A 21,097-nucleotide genomic window follows, 5' to 3' on the forward strand; every position below is an offset into this window, starting at 1 on the left:
AGCCTGAGGGGCCAGAAGGGGCAAGACAGCCGATGGTCTTCCTGTAAAAGGGGAGCCCCGTGAGGAGCTTCTCGGCAGGGACCCCCTGCCTCCCCAGCACTTCATGGCGTGTCTGAGGAAAGCAACACAGACCTGATTTCTTGCCACTGTTTGTCCCATTTGATTAGCAGAGTCTCACTAATTGTCCCCCAAAGAGAAAGCTCTTTCCCAAGAATCCAGGCTCTCCCGAATTTCCCCGCTTCTTATGATTTGAGACCATTCTCTCATACACAATCAAAACAATGCATGCCACCTCGTTCCTTGGATTCTACGTGCAGGGGACGGTTGTGTCCCAGTCACCATGGAAGTCATGGGTCATCTGGGTGACCAGATGAAACCAAGGAACCTAAAACAGAGATCCTGAGCCATCAGGACCCTGGGGGGCATTTTCTTACAGGTCATTTACGAGTAGGAAACAGCAGCCGTGGAAAACCTGTAATGCCAAGTCCACATCCATGCGGGCCCCACCGGCGTGGCCTCCTGGGGGCCCCCAGGGAGAGGTTATGGTCTGTGCCCCTCAGAGGGCTGCAGAGGAAATCTCGTTTACATCCCCTGGGGGAAAAAGTAACAGGGCAGACCCAGAGCTGGAGGTTAGGACACGTGGGTTCCAGGAGCGCGTGTCTAAGGCCCGTCTCCAGGGCCCTGGGAACCACGGGCGACCAGCTCTCCTATCGCTGTACCAACAATAGCGTCCTTAGTTTTATAACTTTTTCCAAAAGAAACTAATGAGCATTGTTGTTATACAGATTTTCCATGGTCTTAAATTGTGTTCCTCTTCTCCCCAAAGCCCACCACAGTGACAGTTTAAAGAGGCCACCAGCTTGCCCTGGCCGCCTGGCTCAGTGGATTGGAGCGTCCTCCCACACACCAAAAGGTTGTGGGTTCGATCCCCGGTCAGGGTGCATATGGGAGGCAACCTGTCGATGTTTCTCTCTCTCCCCCTCCTCTCTCTCCAAAATGAAGAAACACATCCTCCTGTGAGGATTTTTTAAATAATAAAGAGGCCACCAGAGCCCCTGAGTCCCCAAACCTCTTCAGCAAGCCCGTGAAGGTGTCAACTCTCCCAACATGAGGGTTATGTAACCACCTGGGATAGTCTCCCCTCCAAAGCTGAGGAGTCTCTGCTCTGGGATTTGGGGGGCCGAGAGACCCTGTGCACTCCCTTCCCAGCCCCTGCCCTGTCCCGTCGAGAGTGCTTCTGCTGGCAGACAGAGCCGCTGCGATCAGCAGTCTGGCTCATCCTGTTTCCTTCATCCTCTTCTCCTTCATCCTCTTCATCCTATTTTCCAAAGCCTCCATTGTTTCCTGGAGAGGGAAAATGGGACGGATTTTAGCTGTCCTCATTACATATTCCCTATAGTGAGTGCCTCTTGGGCTGGTGTCTAGCTCCCAGCAATTCCCTCGTTTCTGAAAAAAGCCCCTGACATAGAAGGATAGGTCCTGGTAAGGTAGAACTTGGAACAAAGCAGTACAGACACTAAGGGTCCCTGAACCCAAGTCACGTTTAACGACAGTTCTACAGGGAAAGCCCCGGAACTCCCCGGCGGAGGGTCCAGAGGGTTGAAGAGCTGTTAAGCTCTCCATTGTTAAGCTCTAGCCGCCCGTTTTCCCAAGGCTGTGCCAAGCTCCTTCCTGCCTCCAGGCCTTTGCCAATGCTGTTACCATTTCCTTGGAAAATTACTCTCCCGATCCTTTGTAGGCACGGTTTCCTCTCATTCTTTATCACGGCTCACGTGTCACTTACTCCGAAAAGACTCCCCTGACCATCCTGTTTGCTGCCATCATTGCTCCTATTGTGATTGGCGGTTATCTGATGGATGTTTTCATGTTTTCTTCCCTTCCCCTTCTTTCGCTCCCTTTCCTCTCCTTTCCCCACCTTCCCTTCCCTTCCCTTCCCTTCCCTTCCCTTCCCTTCCCTTCCCTTCCCTTCCCTTCCCTTCCCTTCCCTTCCCTTCCTTTCTTGATTTCTTCTCTGTGTGCCCCACGGGGCTTTAGGCACGGACCACGTTTGTCTCGTTTGCTGGTCTCTCTGCAGCATGAAGCACAGGCCTGGGTCCCAGTAGCTGCTCAGTAAATACTTACTGGATAAATAATGCATGACTCCACCTCCTCCACTCAAGACTCTCTTCCTTGGGTTCCTTCGGATACCTGTATCCTTCCGATAAATTATGTTTTGGCTTAAGTCAGCCAGAGAGTCTCTTTCTGTGGCTTGCAGCCCCAAACACCGTAACCAGTGTACACTCTGGGAGCTGCTCTTCCCAGGAAACGCAACTCTCGTCGAAAACCCACTAAGGCACCAGCTTCTCCCCAGAAGACCCCCAGCTAGTGCTCCGTTCCCCCCTTACTCAAGGAGGTAAATTGCTGTTTGTCCTCTGGTGGGCTTCCCTGGGCCCTTGGACATTCCGTATTCGGGCAAGGCCAGCAAACTCGTGTCAATGAAGGAAGTCAAGGACAACATAAAAGAATTCATGGTTGGCGTCTGTGGGGACCACAGTGATGAGTGAGGCAGAGTTCCCGGGAACCCCTCTCCCAGGGACCCCCTCCACGTCTCCTCCGATGGCAGTGTTCACTCTGCATGTCAGAGTAACCCCTGCTGAACTTTTTCAGTTAAGACAAACTCAAAATATTCACGTTAATCCATAGATAAGAGTTCTTAATTGAAACGTGTTTGCCTTCCGTAGACCCATGAAGTAGCTTTTTCTGTGTGTTCATAAGATCAAAGGTCCATTTTCTTTATTAGTGGGATCTCTCAGAGCCAGTGGTTCAGATGCTACAGCTTTTTGATTCTAAGATGTTCATTTTTCTACATTTACTATTTCCAGAATTAAGATGTGATCTACAGTATGTGAATACATTTAATAATAAAGTATATCTGACACCCAAAGAATGTACTATTAAATATGTTCTGAATCGATGCCCTTCAAGAAGTGTTCCTAGCAGTGTGTGAAGGTGATAAAATTCTCCATTTATCTATATTTTCTTTAATTCCCCTTTAAGTGCACGTTGTAGTTTGCAGGTGGGTAGGCTCTGCCCGTCTCTCGTTAGATGTAATTCTACTCTGTGGGATTTCAGGTTCCGCCCTGGAGTGTTTCATGGTGTGACCCATGTCCCCAGTGTCCTTTTTACCCCTGTAATTTCCACTTGTTTTCCTTTTTGCTTCAATTTTGGATAATTTTCGTTTCCTGAGTTTTCAGTCTCTGATATAATATTAAGTCTATCTAGTACGTTTATATGTGTGTATATATTCTCATATGCCACCGTCAGCCTTTTTAATGGATTGTGAATCTTTTCAATATCAATTGCATTGACTATGGAGTTGACTTTGGGAAATACAGACTTTTTAACAATATCAATTCTTCCAAACCAGGAACACAGGGTATCTTTCCGTGTGTTTGTTCCTCGATTTCTTTCATCAGCATCTTGAAGTTTCCAGATCTTTCACTTCCTTGTTAAGTTTACTATTCAGTATTTCATTTTTGATGCTATTGTAAATGGGATTGATTTTTCATCTTTGCAACTCTTTGCTTGGCTTGATTCAAGTAAATATTTGCATGACTTCATTGTTCTCTCTGTACTCCTGTTACAATCGCACACAGGTGTCCTCACAGTTGCAGAAATGGTTAAGTCCTGAATCTCTCACTCAGTACTGTCTAACAGAAATAATTACCTATCCCCCTCCTTGCAGTGCCGATACCTTAAAACACTTTGCATTTTTTCTGTTTTCTGCCTTTTTAAAATTATTCATGTCACACATTTTAATCTTTTTGTGACACTCTACTATTGCTTTACGGGAGTTCATTTACAATTTTCTATGTTTTAACCCCTTTCCTTTGCTCTTCGTTTCTTGTTGCATTTCCATTTATCAGCGGGATAACTTTTCCCAGGTTGGCGAATTCACGATATTGTTTTTTTCTAATTGAGTCTTCTAACAACCATTTCAATTATTTTTTTTTCTAAAGGTATCTTTATTTCACCTTTGATTTTTGGCAACGCTGTTGTTGGTATGGAACACTGGTTTATCGGGTACTTCTTTTGGCCCCTGAATGCATCCTCTCTTCACTGATTGCCACGTTCACATTTCTTTATCCTCGAAGGCAGGGGCCCGCACACTTCACTCTATATTTAAGTCCCCTTGGTAGATGGCAAGTACTGATGCCTTCCCACAGCTACCCCTACGGTAAGAGGCAATCCCTGCCTGGGGTCCAGTTCTTTTCAATTTTATCCTGTAATTCTAATGTTCTGCAGAGCCTGAGAAACTCTGAAATGAGAGAAATGCCCTTCATCTTAACTTACGGTCAAAAAACTTGGAGTTCTTTAAAAAAATAAATACTGATTTCCTGGCTCCTCCCCAGCCATTGTGGCACGCAGGGCGAGCATGCGCCCAGACACCCTCTTGTTAAAAGTACCTCGGGCGTGTGTCGTGCCAACCGAGGCCAAGGACCACAGCCCCCGGGACTGCTTGAGGACCAGTCCTCATCCGCGGCTGTCCATTAGGCCCTCAGGAGCTGTGAGACCCTGTGCACCAGGCTGCACCCCATATCAGCAGGTAAGAATTCCCAGGACTGGACACAAACATGAGTGTGTAAAACTCTCCAGGTGATTCCAATGCACATCCAAGTTGAGAACAATTCAAGTAGATTGCCTGTCTTTAATCCCAGCTGAAGTCAGGTGATACCAGATGATAAACCTGGTTTTCACCCTTTCCCGGGAGGGTTTGGTCTGCAAAAACCTGTATGCGCAAAACGATGTACACCAGGGGCCGCTTTTAGAGGGAACAGGAGTTTTGGAGAACAGGCTCCGAGATCAGAAAGTAAGCACCATGGACACAGAGCAGAGTGCTGAGAAAACCCCTGCGCACGTGAGCATCTGGTGATGCCGCGGGGCACTCACTGTCCCCACCCCGGACACTCACTGCCCGCTGGGCACTCGCTGCCAGGACGCAGAGTTCTCCAGGTCATCAGAACCAGCACAGCGACTGCCTGAGGAGCCCCACCCCCTGCTTCCCTCCATCATGTCTCGGATCAAACTGGGGTCGCTGACTGGGCAGACTCGTCCTGCGCCATCACAAGGCCACGGACTAACTGTGCCAGCTTTAGTGTTTTACATGCACGGAAGGGACCCAGAAGGCATTCGCTGTCCTGGGGGGGTTTAATATGGGGGGTGTGGGGTGACTCCTCCACGTTGTCTGTTGTTACTTGCAAGTTCTTGCTGCCGTGTGCAGGTCTGCTGGGTGCAGATAGCACAGGCCTTGCCCACTGTTTTTTGTCAACACTTATTGTTTGCTGATTTACTGCTGGCAGCCATTCTGACAGGTGTGAGGTGATATCTCATTGTGGTTTTAATGTGCATTTCTCTGATGATTAGTGACATTAAGCATCTTTTCATGTGTGTATTGGCCATCTATATGTCCTCTTTGGAAAAATGTCTATTCAGGTCCTCTATTTTTAAATTGTATTATTTTGGCTTGGGGTAGGGGCTGGTGTTAAGTTGTAAGAGTTTTAAATATATGTTGGATAGTAACCCCTTACCAGATGTATCATTGGTAAATATCTTCTTCCATTCTGCAGGTTATCTTTCTGTTTTATTGAAGGTTTCCTTTGCTGTGTAAAAACTTTTTAATTTAATATAGTCTGATTTATTTTTCTTTTGTTTCCCTTGCTTAAGGAGACATTTACAAAAAACATATTGCTAAGAGCAATGTTAAAGAGTTTACTGCTTATGGTTTCTTTTAGAAGTTTTATGATTTGGGTCTTACATTTAAGTCTTTAATCCATTTTGAATTTATTCTTATATAGGATATAAGAAAGTGGTCTAGTTTCACTTTTTGCATGTATCTGTCCAGTTTCCCAACACCATTGGAGACACTGTCTTTGCCCCATTGTACATTTTTGCCTCCTTTGTCATAGATTAATTGACCATAAAGGCCTGGGCTTATTTCTGGCCTCTTTATTCTATGTCATTGCTCTGTGACTCTTTTGATGACAGTACCGGGCTGTTTTGGTTACTGTAGCCTTGTAGTATAGTTTGATATCAGGTAACATGATGCCTCCAATTTTGTTGCTTTTTTCTCAAGTTTCCTTTGGTTATTCGAGGTCTTTTGTGGTTCCTATAAATTTTAGAATTATTTATTCTTGTTCTGTGAAAATTGCCTTTGGTATTTTGACAGCGATTGCATTGAATATATGAATAAATTTATTCATAGATTTTTTTTATTCAATTGTAAATGGGTTTTCCTAATCTCCCTTTCTGATAGTTTGTTCTTGGTGTATAAATGTGCAGCCAAATTCTCAATTTTCATTTTGTACCCTGCTTCCTTTATTGAGTTCACTCATCAGTTCTAATTGTTTTTTAGGAATCTTGAGGTTTCTTTTTTCCCACACAATTGATATCCATATTTATTCAATATGACCAAACACATATAACACATGACTACATACATACTGAGTAGTGTTCTAAAGCACATATGCATGTAAATTAAACTCACTGGATCCTTATGATAGCCCTATGAGCTGAGTATTGTTATTATTCCTTTTTACTGATAAAGGAACAGGAATACAGAGGATGAGCAATTACCCGAGGTCACACAGCTGGTAATTAGCAAAGGTGACATTCAGACCCAGGCAGTCTGGCTACCGAGTTGACACTCCCAACCACCATACCACACCGACTCTTGTGTGAACTCACTGAGCTGCAACTTCCTCCCCTGAAGAGTGGGGCTAATATTTCCTGTCTCATAGGATTGCTGCTGGGTCTCACTGAACTCATGCATGAAAGAACTTACTTTAATGGCTGGCACATGATTAGAGTTAATACATGCTAGCTCTTAATGATAATAAAATGATAATGCTACTATTAAGACCTCAACTGCCACCACCAATTCAACTTCATTTGTTTCCCACTCTGTCCCAACCACAGTCTCTGCTCTTATTTCAACTGTTCCCCAAATTCATCACACTTATTCCATACATTGTCTAGGTTTCTTGATGTATACATGGTGTCATCTGCAAACGATGACTGTTTTACTTTATCCTTTCCAACTTGAATGCCTTTCATTTCTTTTTGTCTTATTGCTGGGGCTAGACTAGAACACCCAGAACTATGTTGAATAAAAGTGGTGAATGCGGAATATGAATATATAGGTATATATTCAAGGTATAGATGCCAGCTGTAGCCACCATGGTGGTGAGCTGGGAGAAGGCATGACCCTTGTTGGCACTCAGATGCCATCACCGTTTCCCCCTTCCTTTTTTCTCTAATATGCATCTGGTTTAGCCCAAGCTCCAAGAATGATCAGGAGAACCATTACCAGTCCATGCGCCCTGGTCCTTGGAAACCACCTTCAGCTCCAGCATCTACTCCTTGTGGTCTGGTGGTATAATAATCATTCCACAGAACCCACAATAAAGCTGGACTGGCCTTTTGGTGGCAGACGAACCACGCCTTAGTTATTGTAGGGTCCCTCAGCACCCAGTTACCAGTCACATCCCATGCCCTCTCAGCAACTCCCCAACCCCTACAGGAAGGTCATCATAACACAGCAATAGGAAAGCAAAATGACACCCCCACTCACAGAACACTTGTTATGACTCTCCCCTCCCTCCTTCTCTTTTCCTGTCCCTAGGATCTGGTGTCACAGCTCCTCGATTGCTCCGAGTCACCCAAACACACCCTTCTGCCCTCACACGGCCATGCTCTTGCCCCTGCAGCTCCCTTCTCGTGCAAGGCCTTTCCTGTCTCCTCTGGCAAACTTCCACTTTTATTCTCTGCCCTTTTCGAATGTTACCTTGTAAACCCTTCGGCCAAGCAGAACTGACCATTGCTTTCTCATTCTTTTCTGACCACGTGGTACACACTCTCTCGTGACTCCTCCCCATGGCAGTTTTCAGTGGGGTGGGCACGTGTCTGTCTCTCCACCAGAAAGGGAGCTTCCTGGGACGACCCCATTCATCTTTGTTCTCCTACAGTGCCCTGAAAGGTGCCTGGGTCTATGCTCCTCAACAAATACCTAATATCCTTGAGGTATCTCAGTAACACCTAACATCCCTCATGAATTCCCCACGCTGGCAACATTCTCCCAGGATATTCTTTGCTCTAGTTGAGATGGTGGGAGACACTGTATTCGTTCAGATCCCCTTTCATAGCCCCTGCATCCTTGCATATCTGTGAGCTACAGCCTCGGCACGGGCCGTGGTACCAGCACACGATGCATGCTCGATAAATACTTGTTGAAATAAATCAAAGCATTGCAAATAAACATTGATTAATTAACAGAGCCCCCAAAATAGCTGCTGCTAAGTTTCAATTATGAATAAACGACTAAAAGCAGAACACACATAAAAAAGACATTTGGGAAGGAACTTCAAAGGCGTTGGGAGTTTCCTGGTTTATTAGCTGCAGAAAGTAAGACTCTAGTGAGCAGAAGGGGCCGGGGTGGTTCACAGGGCAGCCGTGCGCCCCCAGAAACGCTAGGGCAGTCCCGGAGTCCTGCGGGGAGGGCGCAGGCCGCTGCCCCTGCCGTCTAGGCGGAGAAGGCAAAGCCCACCCTATTGTTGGCCATATCGTAGACGGAATAATACTCCTTGAGGAAAACGTCGCCCAGAATCCACAGGGGCTGCCCATTGGGGGAGGGCAGGTAAGTGGCCTCGATCCCCAGCCTGCAGTAGCCATTGTTCTGAGGAGACAAAGGACATAAGGGCATAACCAGTTGCACTGTAGAGACCTTCGCCCACCAGAACCTCCCTCGGCCTGTATTCCCCGGCACCCGCTGGGGTCTCTGGATTCTTGTTCGCCCTCAGCCCTGCCCCTGGGGATGCCCCATAGCTGCCCAGATGTGAGGACAGCTGTTGGCCCACCCAGTCACATATCCAGGGAGCATGGGAGCAGCTACGTACGTTGAGGACGTAAGCGGAGGGAGGCAGAGGGAACTGGGCCCCGCTGATGACGAAGGTGATGGTGGGCAGGCTCTGCACGGAGCTGCAGTCGACCACAAACTGGGAGACGGAAAGGCGAAGCTGTAGCCGCCAGGGGACTGGAGCCCGGACGCAGGGCCCGAGCCCCCTTCCCTGTGAGACTCTCTTCCCGACCTTCCCGCGGAGGCTTTTGCAGGGCACGGCCGGCAAGGTCCAGCACTGACCACACCCTCGTGCTGTTCTCTCCTTACACACACTCAGCCCTCAGCTTTTGATGGTATCGATATGGCCATGTGGAGTTGGGCTCACCCCAGAACACAGTTTCTACTCTCAAAAAGTATGATTACAGAGAAAAGGCATAGATACACACCAACAGAGGCACACACACCACACACACACACACACACACACACACACACCCTGGGGGGCCAGGATTCCGTCTGGGCCCAGACTCTCACATGCAGGAAGCAGCAGCTACTGATACGTGAACCAAAGCGGGGAGGTGTGGGGACAGGGGGCTCCTCAGAGTCACACTCTAAGGTGTATTCCCAGCGAAGACAGAAGCCCACGTGGAAGGGGAAATGCACAGTGCCCCGATGACAGTGCCGTCCCATCCCAGCGGCCTGACCCAGCTGGCGTGTGCTCCTAGGACCTGCAATGCATTAGCAGCCCCTCCTGGCTCACAGGCTGGATGGAGCCGGCACTGCTTGCGCCCTTGCCCTTCCTGGCGTGGAGGGTCCATGCCTGACAGGTGTCCCCACCTGATCTGTCCTGCCAGGGGCTCGAGGGCCTACCCAGCCCTGCCTCCTCCCTCTCATGAGCCCCCTGCCCGAGCCTGGGCTGCCGTGTTGAGGCCGCCTGGGTGAACCAAGAGTCCCATGGCTTCCCTTTACTCACGTCGCCGTTCTGAGCCTGCTGGGCTCCCGTCGCCTGCAGGAAGGAGCCCATGTACTGCTGGGGGACCGCCAGCAGGAAGGTGCCCGTGTCCACGATGGCCTGGCAGCCCTGGGAGCACCAGCCAGTGGCCTGGTTACCGATGACAAACCTGAGGGGGACACCAGTTGCAGAGAGAGTCATGACCCTCTGCTGCCAACGTGACCCACGTCCGCCCCTCATGCCCCCAACCCCGCAGCTCTGACGTTCGGGCTTTCCCAGGAAGCCGAGCCACCCACCACCACCTCCGCCCAGGTAACGCTCCTGTGCGAAGTGATGGCCGGGGCACCGGCCTCAGTCCCGGCCTGGCAGGAACTGGAGCTTGTCTTCTTTAACCCCCGCGTAGGTACCTGTGGGCCCCGCACTCGCGCCACACTCAGCCAGGGCTTGGAGTCGACTAATAACTCCACCTGGAGCACCCGCCACGCGCCAGGCCCTCTTACAGGGGCCGAGGCGATGGAAAGAGGGGCACGCGGTGCTCGCTGCTTTTGAGGAGCTTGTTCTAACAGAGGTGAGACGGCGCGAGACACTGGGCCGCGACTAACACTCGGAGGCAGTGGACGAACCCCACACCGCGGGGTGTATAGAGGCCCCTGTGAGCCAGTCCCCGGTCCCTTGCCCAGCTCTCTTGCCGCTCCGCCTTTCCTCTTCACTCCACACGTGTGTGGTGCAGTCCGTGAGCCGAGGGACGTGGAGATCCCATGGGGGCAAGACAGACACGCGTCTAGTAGAAGCGCCAGACACGTAACAAAAGCACACAGTGGAGCAGCGCCGGGAGGGGCCGAGCAGGAACGCTGTGTGCCCGAGAAGAAGGGAGCTGACCTAGCTGGTGTGGGGCGGGGGCGGGGGTCAGACGAGGGTTTTTCTGAGCAAGTGATGCTTTAGAAAGAATGAGACAGGCACCTCTATTCCAAGCACATTTAACTAGTCCCCAGACCTGCCTCAGCTCTTCTCTCTCTCTCTCTCTCTCTTTCTCACTCTCTCTCTCTCACTCTATCACTGGGTCACTTCCCAGAGGCTCACCCAATGGTTAGGACATGTAAATTGTGACAGGGGCACAGGCAAATACTACAGGAGTGAGAGAGAGAGAGAGGGACAGAGAGAGAGAGAGAGAGAGAGAGAGGTTGATTACTGGGCTCGGCCGACTTTTTGGAGGAGACAGGAATTAACCCAGCCTCGCAGGGCTGTGCCCCACATGGGAGTAAGCACAGAGGAGAGGAGTCATACAGCAGGGGATCGATTCGAAAGCAGAGAAGTGAGAAAGTCCCGACAGGGTGCAGGGACACAGTGCGAGGACTCAGGGAAGCCCGTGCCTCAGGTCGGGAGGTGGTGACACAGCCCCATTGACAGGCAGAGCCGTGCTTTCGTGTGGCCTTGAGCCCGGGCCCAGGGTGTTTTGTCTTTAACCCGCATGCGCTGAAGAATTTCTGAGGACCTCAGCTGTCAGCGTAACTGATCCCTGATCGTGGGCTTCGAGATTGGACACACCTGCGCTCAGGTGTTTGCAATGCGTGAAATGCGTGCCTTGGGTAAGCTGCTTACCCTCTGAGCCTCGGTTTCTTTATCTGTAGAGTGGAACACACTGCTGCCCTCCTGGTGTTGCTGTGGCTAGTACACTCAGTCATATATGCAAAACGCTGAGCACATAGATGTGTGTCATATATGTAAGATATCAGACACATAGAAACAGCAGCACCAGCGGCCGCTGTGACTGACGGTGGAAGGGTTAGAGAGGGACTGTAGTGACTGTGACAATGAAGCTTCCGAGAACGCAGATGGGGACTCACATGCCTGGGCATGGACCAGTCTGCTGGCACCACAGGGCTCAGTGGCCAGCTCAAACCTTCAGCGACAAGCTGACCGCCAGAGGGTATCGAAGCCTGAGAGGGTCTGGCGACTCCTGGACAAAGCCGTGGCGGGAGCGGGAGATACCGTCCTGCTGGAGAAGCACCCTGGGAGTGCCCGCACGCCACGGGAACAGCCCTCCCTACTTACTCCTGAATGCCAATCTGCCAGTACAGCTCCCGGGTGACGGGGGCCCAGACGATCTGACCGGAATAGAGCCGGGGGTCCACCCCTCCGAGGATGAGCTCCCCGCCGTACTGGTAGGTCGGCTGGCTGAAAAGAAACGTTGATGAGCGTGAGTTTCCACAGCACGAGTGGGTCATCATTCTTCTCTCTCACCCCACCCCCCTGCCCGCCCCCTCCGGCACAGGGCACCGCAGAGCGAGGGCTGCTCTCCAGAGGTCACCTGTCTCACGGCACAACAGAAAGGGGAACGCTCAGAGAAACACGCAAAGTATTAGGAAGCTGGAAACACGGACTGTCCGTAAAAAAGGTGGAATTGGAAGCCAGGCACCGGAAAAGGAACTGTGAAAGGAAACCCTGCCTGGGGCAGAGGGAGAACCCCCACTGAGAGCCCCCGGAATGGGTCCGATCTCTCACAGGCGCGCTGGTGGGGCGGCTTCTGCCGTGGTCTGGTGGGGCCCTAGGTAACACCAACAGGCTGTTGGACTCACTACCCTGCGCCTGCCAGTCACAGAAGAGAGACATTTGGACCTCAGGTCCTCTGAGGAGCATGTGTCTAGACAAAAAAAAAAAAAAATCCAGGAGTAGAGCATGTCACAAAAGTTCAAGGCCAGACGGAGTAGGAAAAGCTCTGGATTTCAGCTCAAGATGCTTATGTTTGAGTCTCAGCTTCACACCTGCCAGGAGGGGACCTTCCTCAGCATTCACAACCTCCCTGAGCTTCCATTTCCCCACCGGAAAAAGGAGGCTAATTGCAGACGTGTAAGCTGTCATGTGAAGGCATTGCTATGAGAACCCGTTAGAAAGCCAGAGGCATCGTTATAATTGTCATCTCATAGTTGCTCTCTTTGCCAGCGAGTGCTCACACGCCTAGCTCTGTAGTCTAGCGCTGTGCCGCTCCAACACAGCGGTCTCTAGGTTTACTAGGCAAATACTGAGGGACTATTGCTTATTTTTAAGAAAAGAGTCATCGCCCTGGCCGGGTAGCTCAGTTGGTTGTAGTGTTGTCTCACTGCGCCAAGGTTGCTGGTTCGATCCCTGGTCCGATTCAGGGCGCATATAAGAATCAACCAATGAGTTCAACAAATGGAACAACAAATCAATGTTTCTGTCTCCTTCCCCCTCTCTCTCTAAAATCAATCAAAAGATTTTTTAAAAGAGTCATCATATGGTTTACGACCATAATAAAAAAATTCTTCCATTGCACTTAAAATCACCCCCCAAAAATGTGCTTATAAACTTTCAGAGCTACATGGATTGTATGTAGCAAGTTTTATTCACTGAGTCAGAAAACTTTATGACCTGAGCCCCACCTGAGGTTTGAGTCCCCCCCCACCCACCCACCCACAAAGCCCCCCAGAGCCTCGCCTGCTGAGCGCTCCCCAGGACTCGGCCCCCTACCTCGAGAAGTAGAAGCTGAAGACGGGCTGGGTGAGCTGGCCCTGCTGCAGCATGCCCTGCATGACCGTCGGGGCGCTGCCCACCGCCATGCTGGGGTAGGCCATCCCCAGGATGCCGTCGAAGTCCGAGTAGTAGAAGGGGCTGCTGGGCTCATTCTCGCTCAGGCCGAACTCCTGGTTGTTGACGACGATGCCCTGAACCTGGGGCGAGCAGACGGAGGAGCTGAGCGGTTCCCACGGACGGACCCCTCCCGGGACACAGGTGCCCGAGGGCTGGAATTTAGCACCTCTCCTGAGGAGGGAGAGGAGTTGGCTTCTTTCCTGCCGAGCTCCCTCGCTGGTGTGGGTGTGGGTGTGGGAGGTGAAAGGGCAACAGCGTCACCCGACCGGGCGTGTTTTGGAGACAAAGAGGGTGGGGGCTGGGAAAGCAGAGGTGGTTGTTTTCTGGAGTTCGAGTTTCCATTGCCAAGGCCAGCAACTGTGTTTTGACGGAATAATCCGTGTGCGAGAATGACGGAGAAACTGTGGGCGTCAGATGTAAAAGCACAGGAACACAGTGAGAGGACGGGCCCTCAAGTATCCAGAGTGAATGTGTGCGGAGGAGGAAGCAGACTTTCCTGTGTGGTTGCAGAGGGCGGAGCGAAGCCACAAGAAGACGACACAGAAGAGCATTCTGCAGCCCAGGCCCCGGCAGAAGCGACTCCCGTCCTGGGAGGAGGGCTGAGCGAGATGGCCTTCGGTGTCTTCCCCAGCTCTGAGCTGCGGGGGGGGGGGGGGGGGCTGGACCTCACTGCTGGTCGTGGATTTCTCTGGCCACTAACGGCTCTAGAAACGGGAGCTGAAGCCCAGCCCCTCAGAAGCCATGAGAACATCACTCACGGTCACAGTGTCGTATCCGAGGACCACGCTCAGGCTGCCGCTCCCGTAGGACAGGGTGTAGGTTTGCCCGTTGTTTCTGAAGGTGGAGGACAGGCTGGGGTTGAACCTGTGGTGATTGGCTGGGAAAAGACAGAACGAACTGTTACCGTCACGCCCTGCTTCCCAAAGTCCTTGGAGGCAGCTTACCCTCCCTGGCCTGGGTTCGGCAGACCGAGGCTGGGGTGAGCTCAGCCTCAGGTCCTTTGGGGCACTGACCACCTGTGTTGGCCCCAGAAAAGTCTGTCCCCTTGGGTAATAAACAGCACCCAAATTCCTTCCAATCCATCATTCCCCGAGGGATGGGTCCCCTCAAAAGTGTCGGGAATCCTGGCCCACTGGAAAGAGCTGAGGGGAAAGGACAATGTAGAAAGAACTGGAGGTTTTAGTCTATTTCTGCTGCCTCTCTCCAGAATGGCCAGCACTTCTGAAATGTGGCCTGAGGGCAAGGTGGCTGGATGCTCCTCGTTTAAAAGGGACTGGACAATAGATATGCACCTAGAACTCTGGACTGGACATTGTGAGGCTGGGCTCAACCCTGCCCCCGCCCCTCACTCTGCTCCTGCCGTGGCAGGTGGTGGCGGTCATGTACTCACAGCAGGCCTGGCTCTGGCAGTAGGTGGAGGGCACCCACAGGTTGGAGGAGCCCGTGTCAAAGAGGACCAGGAAGTTTTGGGGTGGTGTCCCAATGCTGATCTCCCCAAAATAGAAAGCCTGCGAAGAAAGCTTTGTCACCCTCACTACGCAGCTTAGCCTCGTCCTAAAGAAGCTGACCCACCGGAAGTCACATTTTGCCCAAATCGTTTCCTTGCAGGAAAAAGAGGCTCCTGCCACAGTTTCTCCACCCTGTGTGGAGCTGGCTGTCCGCAGTATTTTACTTTTTTGTTGCTAATTATTCATCCTTGACCGGCTGAGACAGTCTTACAGGACAATTCTTCTAAATGGGTTTTCTCCTTTGTGGTAAGGTGATGCCCCCATAGATTTACCGCGCTATGCCATAGCCTGCAACACTGGAGAAGGAGTCGCTTTGTTCTCCTTTCCTCCTCCTTCTCGCTCTCTCTCTCTCTCTCTCTCTCTCTGACACACACACACACACACACACTCACACACTTCTCCCCCTTCTCTTCCAGTGTTAGATACTCCCTCCACTGCCCTCCTCCCTCCCGGTCACACACCAGCACAGGGTGCTAAGACGTCTAGGACGAGAGGTCACAGGGAAAGCCAGGAGAGAATGTCACTGAGCGGCGATTTAAGTTCTAAGTGAATTTCCCGTGTCACTTCCCCACCTCCCCTTCCTCCATCCATAACATGTGAGGTCCCTGAAGTGGCTTCCAGCTCTGACGCCCTACGTGACACGTCCCTAAGGACAGTCCACAGGACACCAGGCAGTTGAGACGCCCTGGGCAGGCACTGCAGCCTCAGGAACGTGGGGATACTTTCTCTGGACACCAGCGCATCTTTCCGGGGGGTGGGGGTGGGCACACACAGTCCGGAGGCTCTGGGGATTCTCCCAGGGCCCTGCACGGGTTTTCCTTCTTCCTCCTGCGGCTCATCGCTAGGACTTCCTTGGGATCGCTCCACTGAGTCGAACGCTCCCGCTGTGAATCTCTTAACCACGGAAGTGAGGCTTTGGAGAGATGGGCTGGTGGAGGGGAAGGAGGGAAGGACAGGGAGCTGCTACCTGGCAGGTGGTACCAGCCCCTCATTTATGCAGATACTTTCCACAGGAAAGTGAAAGGGAGGAGCGAGGCCAGATCAGAGCTCCCGAGGGGGACAGATAAGTATTCAAACACGGCCGTCCGCCGAGGGTTACGGACACGCCACCCCCTTCACTCACGTCCAGGTAGTTGGTGATGGGCTCGTAAGCAACAGCGTCGTTGCTGAAGTGATACTTGGCAGCGGGGTCCGCCTTCGGGACCGCCTTCAGGAACTGCTCCAGCACGCCCCTCTCCTCCAGCGTCTGGCGGATGGACTTGCCCTTTTTCAGGATGACTCTGCAGACACAGGGCGAGGAGGAGGGGCGAGCTTCGCCTTGTCCCACTCAAGCCCTCTCTTCTCAATGATCCGACCTAGGGTTTCAAACCGCTCCTGTACCCGACTCCGGAAGCACCTGTTTGCAGGAAATCCTCCTGGAGTTTAGCGAGTTCTGACCGCCACAGTCATTCCAGGAGCCCCAGCACAGAAATGCACTACATGATATTTGGGGGGGGGGGGGGGGGGTGTGCTGATCTATTATTTCCAGAGAATAAATGTCTGTTTCTTCCCAGTCTGTCCTCTAAGCTCGAGACAGGGATGGTCCACCCTTCTTACACCAACACCCAACCCACGCTTACACACTCACACACACACACTCCATCCACCCATCCCTCCACCCATCCACCCATCCATATCAAGTCCTGGCCCCCAGTGGCAGTTCAGTTCATGGTACCAAGAGACAAGCTGACCTTTGCAAGAGACCCGTAGAGGAAGCCCTTTGTTCTTCCCCATCTCGCCTGGCTCCCTTAGTGCTGGAATTCACAATGGAGCTGAACCCCAATACACACCTTTCCACACCCTCCGAGAGCTGTAGAAAAACCAAGACCAAGACCAGGATCTTCATGGCGCTGATTTTCAACCGCCTGCCAACACTCAGGACACAGCGACAGACCCGTGTTGGGACACGCAGAGGGAGGTCAGGTCCCTCTCTTATACCCTCACCTCCCCGGGCTTTTAATCCCGAGGCACGTGGGCTTTTCCAGCTCTGTGCCAGCCTGCTCCCCTGCACGTCCGAGGGCTGTTTGCTTTTCCCTTTGGCAGGCATGCAGGTCTTTAAAGTCCACTCTGTGGTCTATTTAAAAAGCAGTTAATGGCTTTGCTGATGGAGTCTAAAGATCAGGCCGTGATAACAAATGTAAAGTGTGCTGGGGACAAAAGACCCCGGTGCCCGCGTCTACTGGGGAATGTGCGTGGCAAGCTCTGCCGGAACAGCGGAACCGTTCGCTCCCACCTCCGAAGGGCACGTGCTTCTTTGAGATCTGCAGTCTCCTCTCCACGTCTTTCCTGCCTCTTCCTCGGATCAGCCTCACCTGCAGCTCTCCATATGTGATTCTCAGGGTCCACGGCAGTCTGCTGTCTCATTTCAATGCCTTGGTTCTCAGATTAGCCAACATTTATGGAACGCCTACTCCATGCTCACTTCCTAACTGAGCTCTGGAAGTGCAAAGATAATTGAGAAATGGGCCTTGAATGCAAACAGCTGCATGCCTGCTAAAATGATTGATGCATGATGAAACTGTGAGGCAATGTGACTACTCTAGGCATTCAAATGTGTGTTGAATGAAGTCCTCCTAAAGTGAGCAGGGAGAGGGGATGCGAGCTCCTGGTGGGGTGGGAAAGGCTGCACAGAAGAGGCGGCATTTGAGCCAGGGCCTTGCAGGCTGCTGGATGAGGAAGCACGGGAACTGGAAGAGCCACTGGAGGCAGGAAGGAGGCGTGCAGGCGTGACCCCGTGTGATGAATGCAGAGAACGTGGTGAGCCCTGGGCCAGAGAGCAATTCCCAGCATGCATCTGCCCAATTCTCCTCATACTAGTTGCAACTTTGAAAATTGTTTCCTACTCAAGAAACCATTTGAGCCCTGGCTGGCGTAGCTCAGTGGATTGAGCATGGACTGCAAACCAGGCATCGCAGGTTTGATTCCCAGTCAGGGCACAAACATGCCTAGGTTGTAGGCCATGGCCCCCAGCAACCACACATTGATGTTTCTCTCCCTCTCTCTCTCTCTCTCTCTCTCTCTCCCCCCTTTCCTCTCTAAAAATAAATAAATAAATAATCTTTAAAAAAAGAAACCATTGGAAATGGAAAGGACTATAACGCTAAAATAGGAATACTCTTGCATCTACAACACTCAGTAAAGGAGTAGCGTTTGGTATTTTAACTATTACCCTACCAACTTACGTATGACATGCCGCATAACTGATCACAACTCGCCATGGTTAGAATCCCTCAGTGCAGCATGCCCAGATGGTAAGGCGGGCCCTACACGCCTGGCTAGGCAATATCGACTTTATTCTGTGAGCAGTAAAGAGCCACTGAAGTTGTTTAAAATCCAGCAAATGACACACTTAATACCTTTCCTCTGCCATTTATACCACGTGGCGTTCTAGAAGCATCAGCGGAAAAGGCCAGTTACCAACATGGTTCTCTCTGTAAAATTGTAGCTGGCAGGAGAGAAGTTACTGGAACTTTGTCACGGATCTGCCCTCCAAGCTGCTGAACTATGCACAGATCGAAAGAAGCTTCCAGTTTCACGTGTGTGATCCAATGTTTCTTATATACATGCTAAATAAATTCTTCAAGGGAAGCTTAAGAGCTACTGTGGATATGCTTATAGCAGTAGCTCCCACGCATTGAGCGCCGTCTTTGTCCCAGGCGCACACTTCACGCGCCCACTGCTGATTTAACTGCCCGCTGACCACACAGCTAACGAAGGACGGAGCGGGGAATTTACGTCTGGTTTCTCTGAACTCAGCTTTGACTTAACCCCAGCCTCCTCTTTGCAGCCTGGTGTGAGCAAGTTCTGATTGCTTCTGTGTGCACGAAACTATCGACTTTAACAATAATAGCGATCAAGAAATTTATACTTGAGTCCCCCTTTGTTGTAGAAACATACTCTAGTCGCTTTTTTCTGTGCTTCGAGTTTTCTTCCCAGCCGTGTAAAACGTGTAGCCCTGTGTGCTGCTGCCCCCTGGTGGCAGTACTCCTCACTTGCCAAAGCCGTTTTGAAAATGAAAAGGGAGAAAAGCGGAAGGTGGAAGGGTCAGTCAAGGAACGTGTATGAAGGACCCGCGGACTGGACACGGACTATGGAAGGGGGGCAGGCTGGGTGGAGGGGGGCAAAGGGGGAAATAATTGGAACAACTGCAAAACATTAAAATGAATAAGGAAATAAATAAAAGTGAGAGAAGCTCATAACGTCTCTACTCACTTTCCCAGTGGGGACCACCGGGCTCTCCTGAGCCCGCCCCCTCCGGCCCAAGCCAATCAGCCAACCAGTCACCTTGCAGCTGTGTCCTCAGGCTTCCCCCACCCACCGCTGCGCCTCTGGCCCCTGGGCGCTGCCTCAGCACCCCGGACTCTGGCTTCTACGCTTGTTCACTGATAGTCTGCTGTTGGGAGCAGCAGCCCCTTTTTCCCCATTGGATTACTTGATTATTCCCGGATAGCATGTGAACTCAGCGTGCACTTCAGTCTGTGGGTTAAAGCCCATTATTACTGCCATCTTGTTGCTCACACTGTCCCACTCTTAGCCATTGGGAACTCCTTCAAGGTGGCTCTTGGGTCCCTCTGATGTGGTCTTATCGTTTTTGAGGACTTGTTTAGTTTCTGGAAACATAAGATATTCCCGTCTTGTACCTCCCCTGCTCCAGCCCAAGAATCAGCCGCCTCTTCGAGGGTCCCCAGTCCTTTTATTGGGAAACAAAATTTAGGGATCAAGATCTGGGCCTCCTGTGGGCCTCCTGCTCCTGAGATGCCATGACCTCCAGGCCCTCTCCGTGGTCCCAGCCAGGAGTACATTTATGCGATGCCTACTGTATATCCCCATGCCAAGTTTTCAGGTGACCTGTCATACACTGTTAGAACCATGATTTCGTACCGAAACCTCTGATTCCAACACCACCAGGCTCACTCCGGCCATTCCCTGTCTAGCTGTTCTGTAAGTCACTACGTTTTGGGGTTGGTTTGTTATGTAGTTTAACTGATTTGTGACTCGTGCTGTGGCCATTGTCCTGTGGCCACGAACTCACACGTGTGTGGGTACATCCTTACCTGTTCCAGTCATTTTGGATGGGTGCCTGGTCTCACGGGCATTCTAATTTGAGACTCTTAAAGACTTGGAGGCTACACTTCCAAATGACAAGGTAACATCAGCCCTGGCCAGTGTGGCTCAGTTGGTTGGGGCATCGTCCCATAACCTGAAGGGTCTCAGGTTGAATTCCTAGTCTAGACACGTGCCTAGGCTGCAGGTTTGGTTCCCGGTCGGGGTGCGGGCAGGAGGCAACCGATCGATGTTTCTCTCTCTGACATCGATGGTTCTCTGTCCCTTCTCTTGTGTAAGCATGTTCTCAGGAGAGGATTTAAAAAAAGGAAAAGGCAGCATCTCTGATAGGCATGACTCCCACTCTGAGCATCATGGTCTCCTAGGAGGCGGGGCCAGAAACTGGGCCTGTGTCTATACTGACTTACGACGGACTTACGAGGGTCCGTCGGGGCAACAAGTCCCCCCGGGGGCAGACTGCTGGGTGGAGTCAGCGAGAACCGACGTGTCTGGAGGAGCCCTGGGAGAAGCGTGCAGGTCACACACAGGTGTGCTGCGTCTGCTTCCCTCTCCATCACTGCCTATGGGAAGATTGGGGTGGCGGGGTGGATCTTTTCCGAGACAACTAAGATGCCACCAAGCAGGGAATGTAATTGGAAGGTGCAACTTCTGCCTCCTTCTCCCGGCCTCCCTTGAGCATGACGGAAAACCCCAGGAGAGATTCTGGTTCTGACCCACAGTCACGTGAGAGGTTGGCAGAGAGAGAAGCACGGAGCAGAACCGTCCCGTGGACCCGACACACCTTGCTCTTCCCAAACCTGCAGTAGGGAAAGTGGCCTTGAAAAGGAGAAGCTGAAACCGGGTTGCACAGGCCACCTCAGGAAAATAACTTCGGGCTTGGGGTGGCGAACACACAACGCGACGTGCAGTTGATGTGTTATATGTAGAATTGTACCCCCGCGACCTCCGTAGTTTTATCAGCCAAAGTCATGCCAGTCGATTCAAGGAAGGAAGGAAGGGAGGAAGGAAAATAACTCCAGAGAACTCAGACGGATTCTTTGTTCCTAGTTTATTTGA

At 51.4% G+C, this 21,097-nt stretch overlaps 1 protein-coding gene across 2 annotated transcripts; it reads right to left on the reverse strand.

The window, feature by feature from the left end:
- Nucleotides 1-8,514: 8,514 nt before the first annotated feature.
- PGB (pepsinogen B) lies at nucleotides 8,515-16,823 on the reverse strand. Of its 2 annotated transcripts, none has more exons than XM_028503264.2 (9): nucleotides 16,778-16,823; nucleotides 16,062-16,249; nucleotides 14,821-14,938; nucleotides 14,189-14,307; nucleotides 13,311-13,510; nucleotides 11,877-11,999; nucleotides 9,846-9,993; nucleotides 8,931-9,029; nucleotides 8,515-8,710 (listed from the first exon to the last, which is right to left on the reverse strand). In XM_028503264.2, exons 1-9 carry the CDS (start codon nucleotides 16,821-16,823, stop codon nucleotides 8,558-8,560), a joined length of 1,194 nt encoding a protein of 397 aa, XP_028359065.1. In that variant the 3' UTR covers nucleotides 8,515-8,557. The 2 variants fall into 2 exon arrangements, with proteins under 2 accessions (XP_028359065.1, XP_028359066.1); XM_028503265.2 differs by having other exon boundaries at nucleotides 16,062-16,218; nucleotides 16,768-16,823.
- Between the last annotated feature and the right edge of the window lie 4,274 nt (nucleotides 16,824-21,097).

This window comes from Phyllostomus discolor, chromosome 14 (genome assembly GCF_004126475.2).
Source record: "Phyllostomus discolor isolate MPI-MPIP mPhyDis1 chromosome 14, mPhyDis1.pri.v3, whole genome shotgun sequence".
In the NCBI taxonomy this organism is placed as follows: Eukaryota; Metazoa; Chordata; class Mammalia; order Chiroptera; family Phyllostomidae; genus Phyllostomus; species Phyllostomus discolor.

Excerpts from the sequence above, each read along its gene's own strand:
- PGB (XM_028503264.2), bottom strand. The coding sequence starts at position 16,823 with ATGAAGATCCTGGTCTTGGTCTTGGTTTTTCTACAGCTCTCGGAGG. Across the intron at positions 16,250-16,777 it reads TTTTCTACAGCTCTCGGAGG|CTCGCCCCTCCTCCTCGCCC; the intron begins GTGTGGAAAGGT and ends GACAAGGCGAAG. Across the intron at positions 12,000-13,310 it reads TTCAGCTTCTACTTCTCGAG|CCAGCCGACCTACCAGTACG; the intron begins GTAGGGGGCCGA and ends GTTTCTTTTCAG.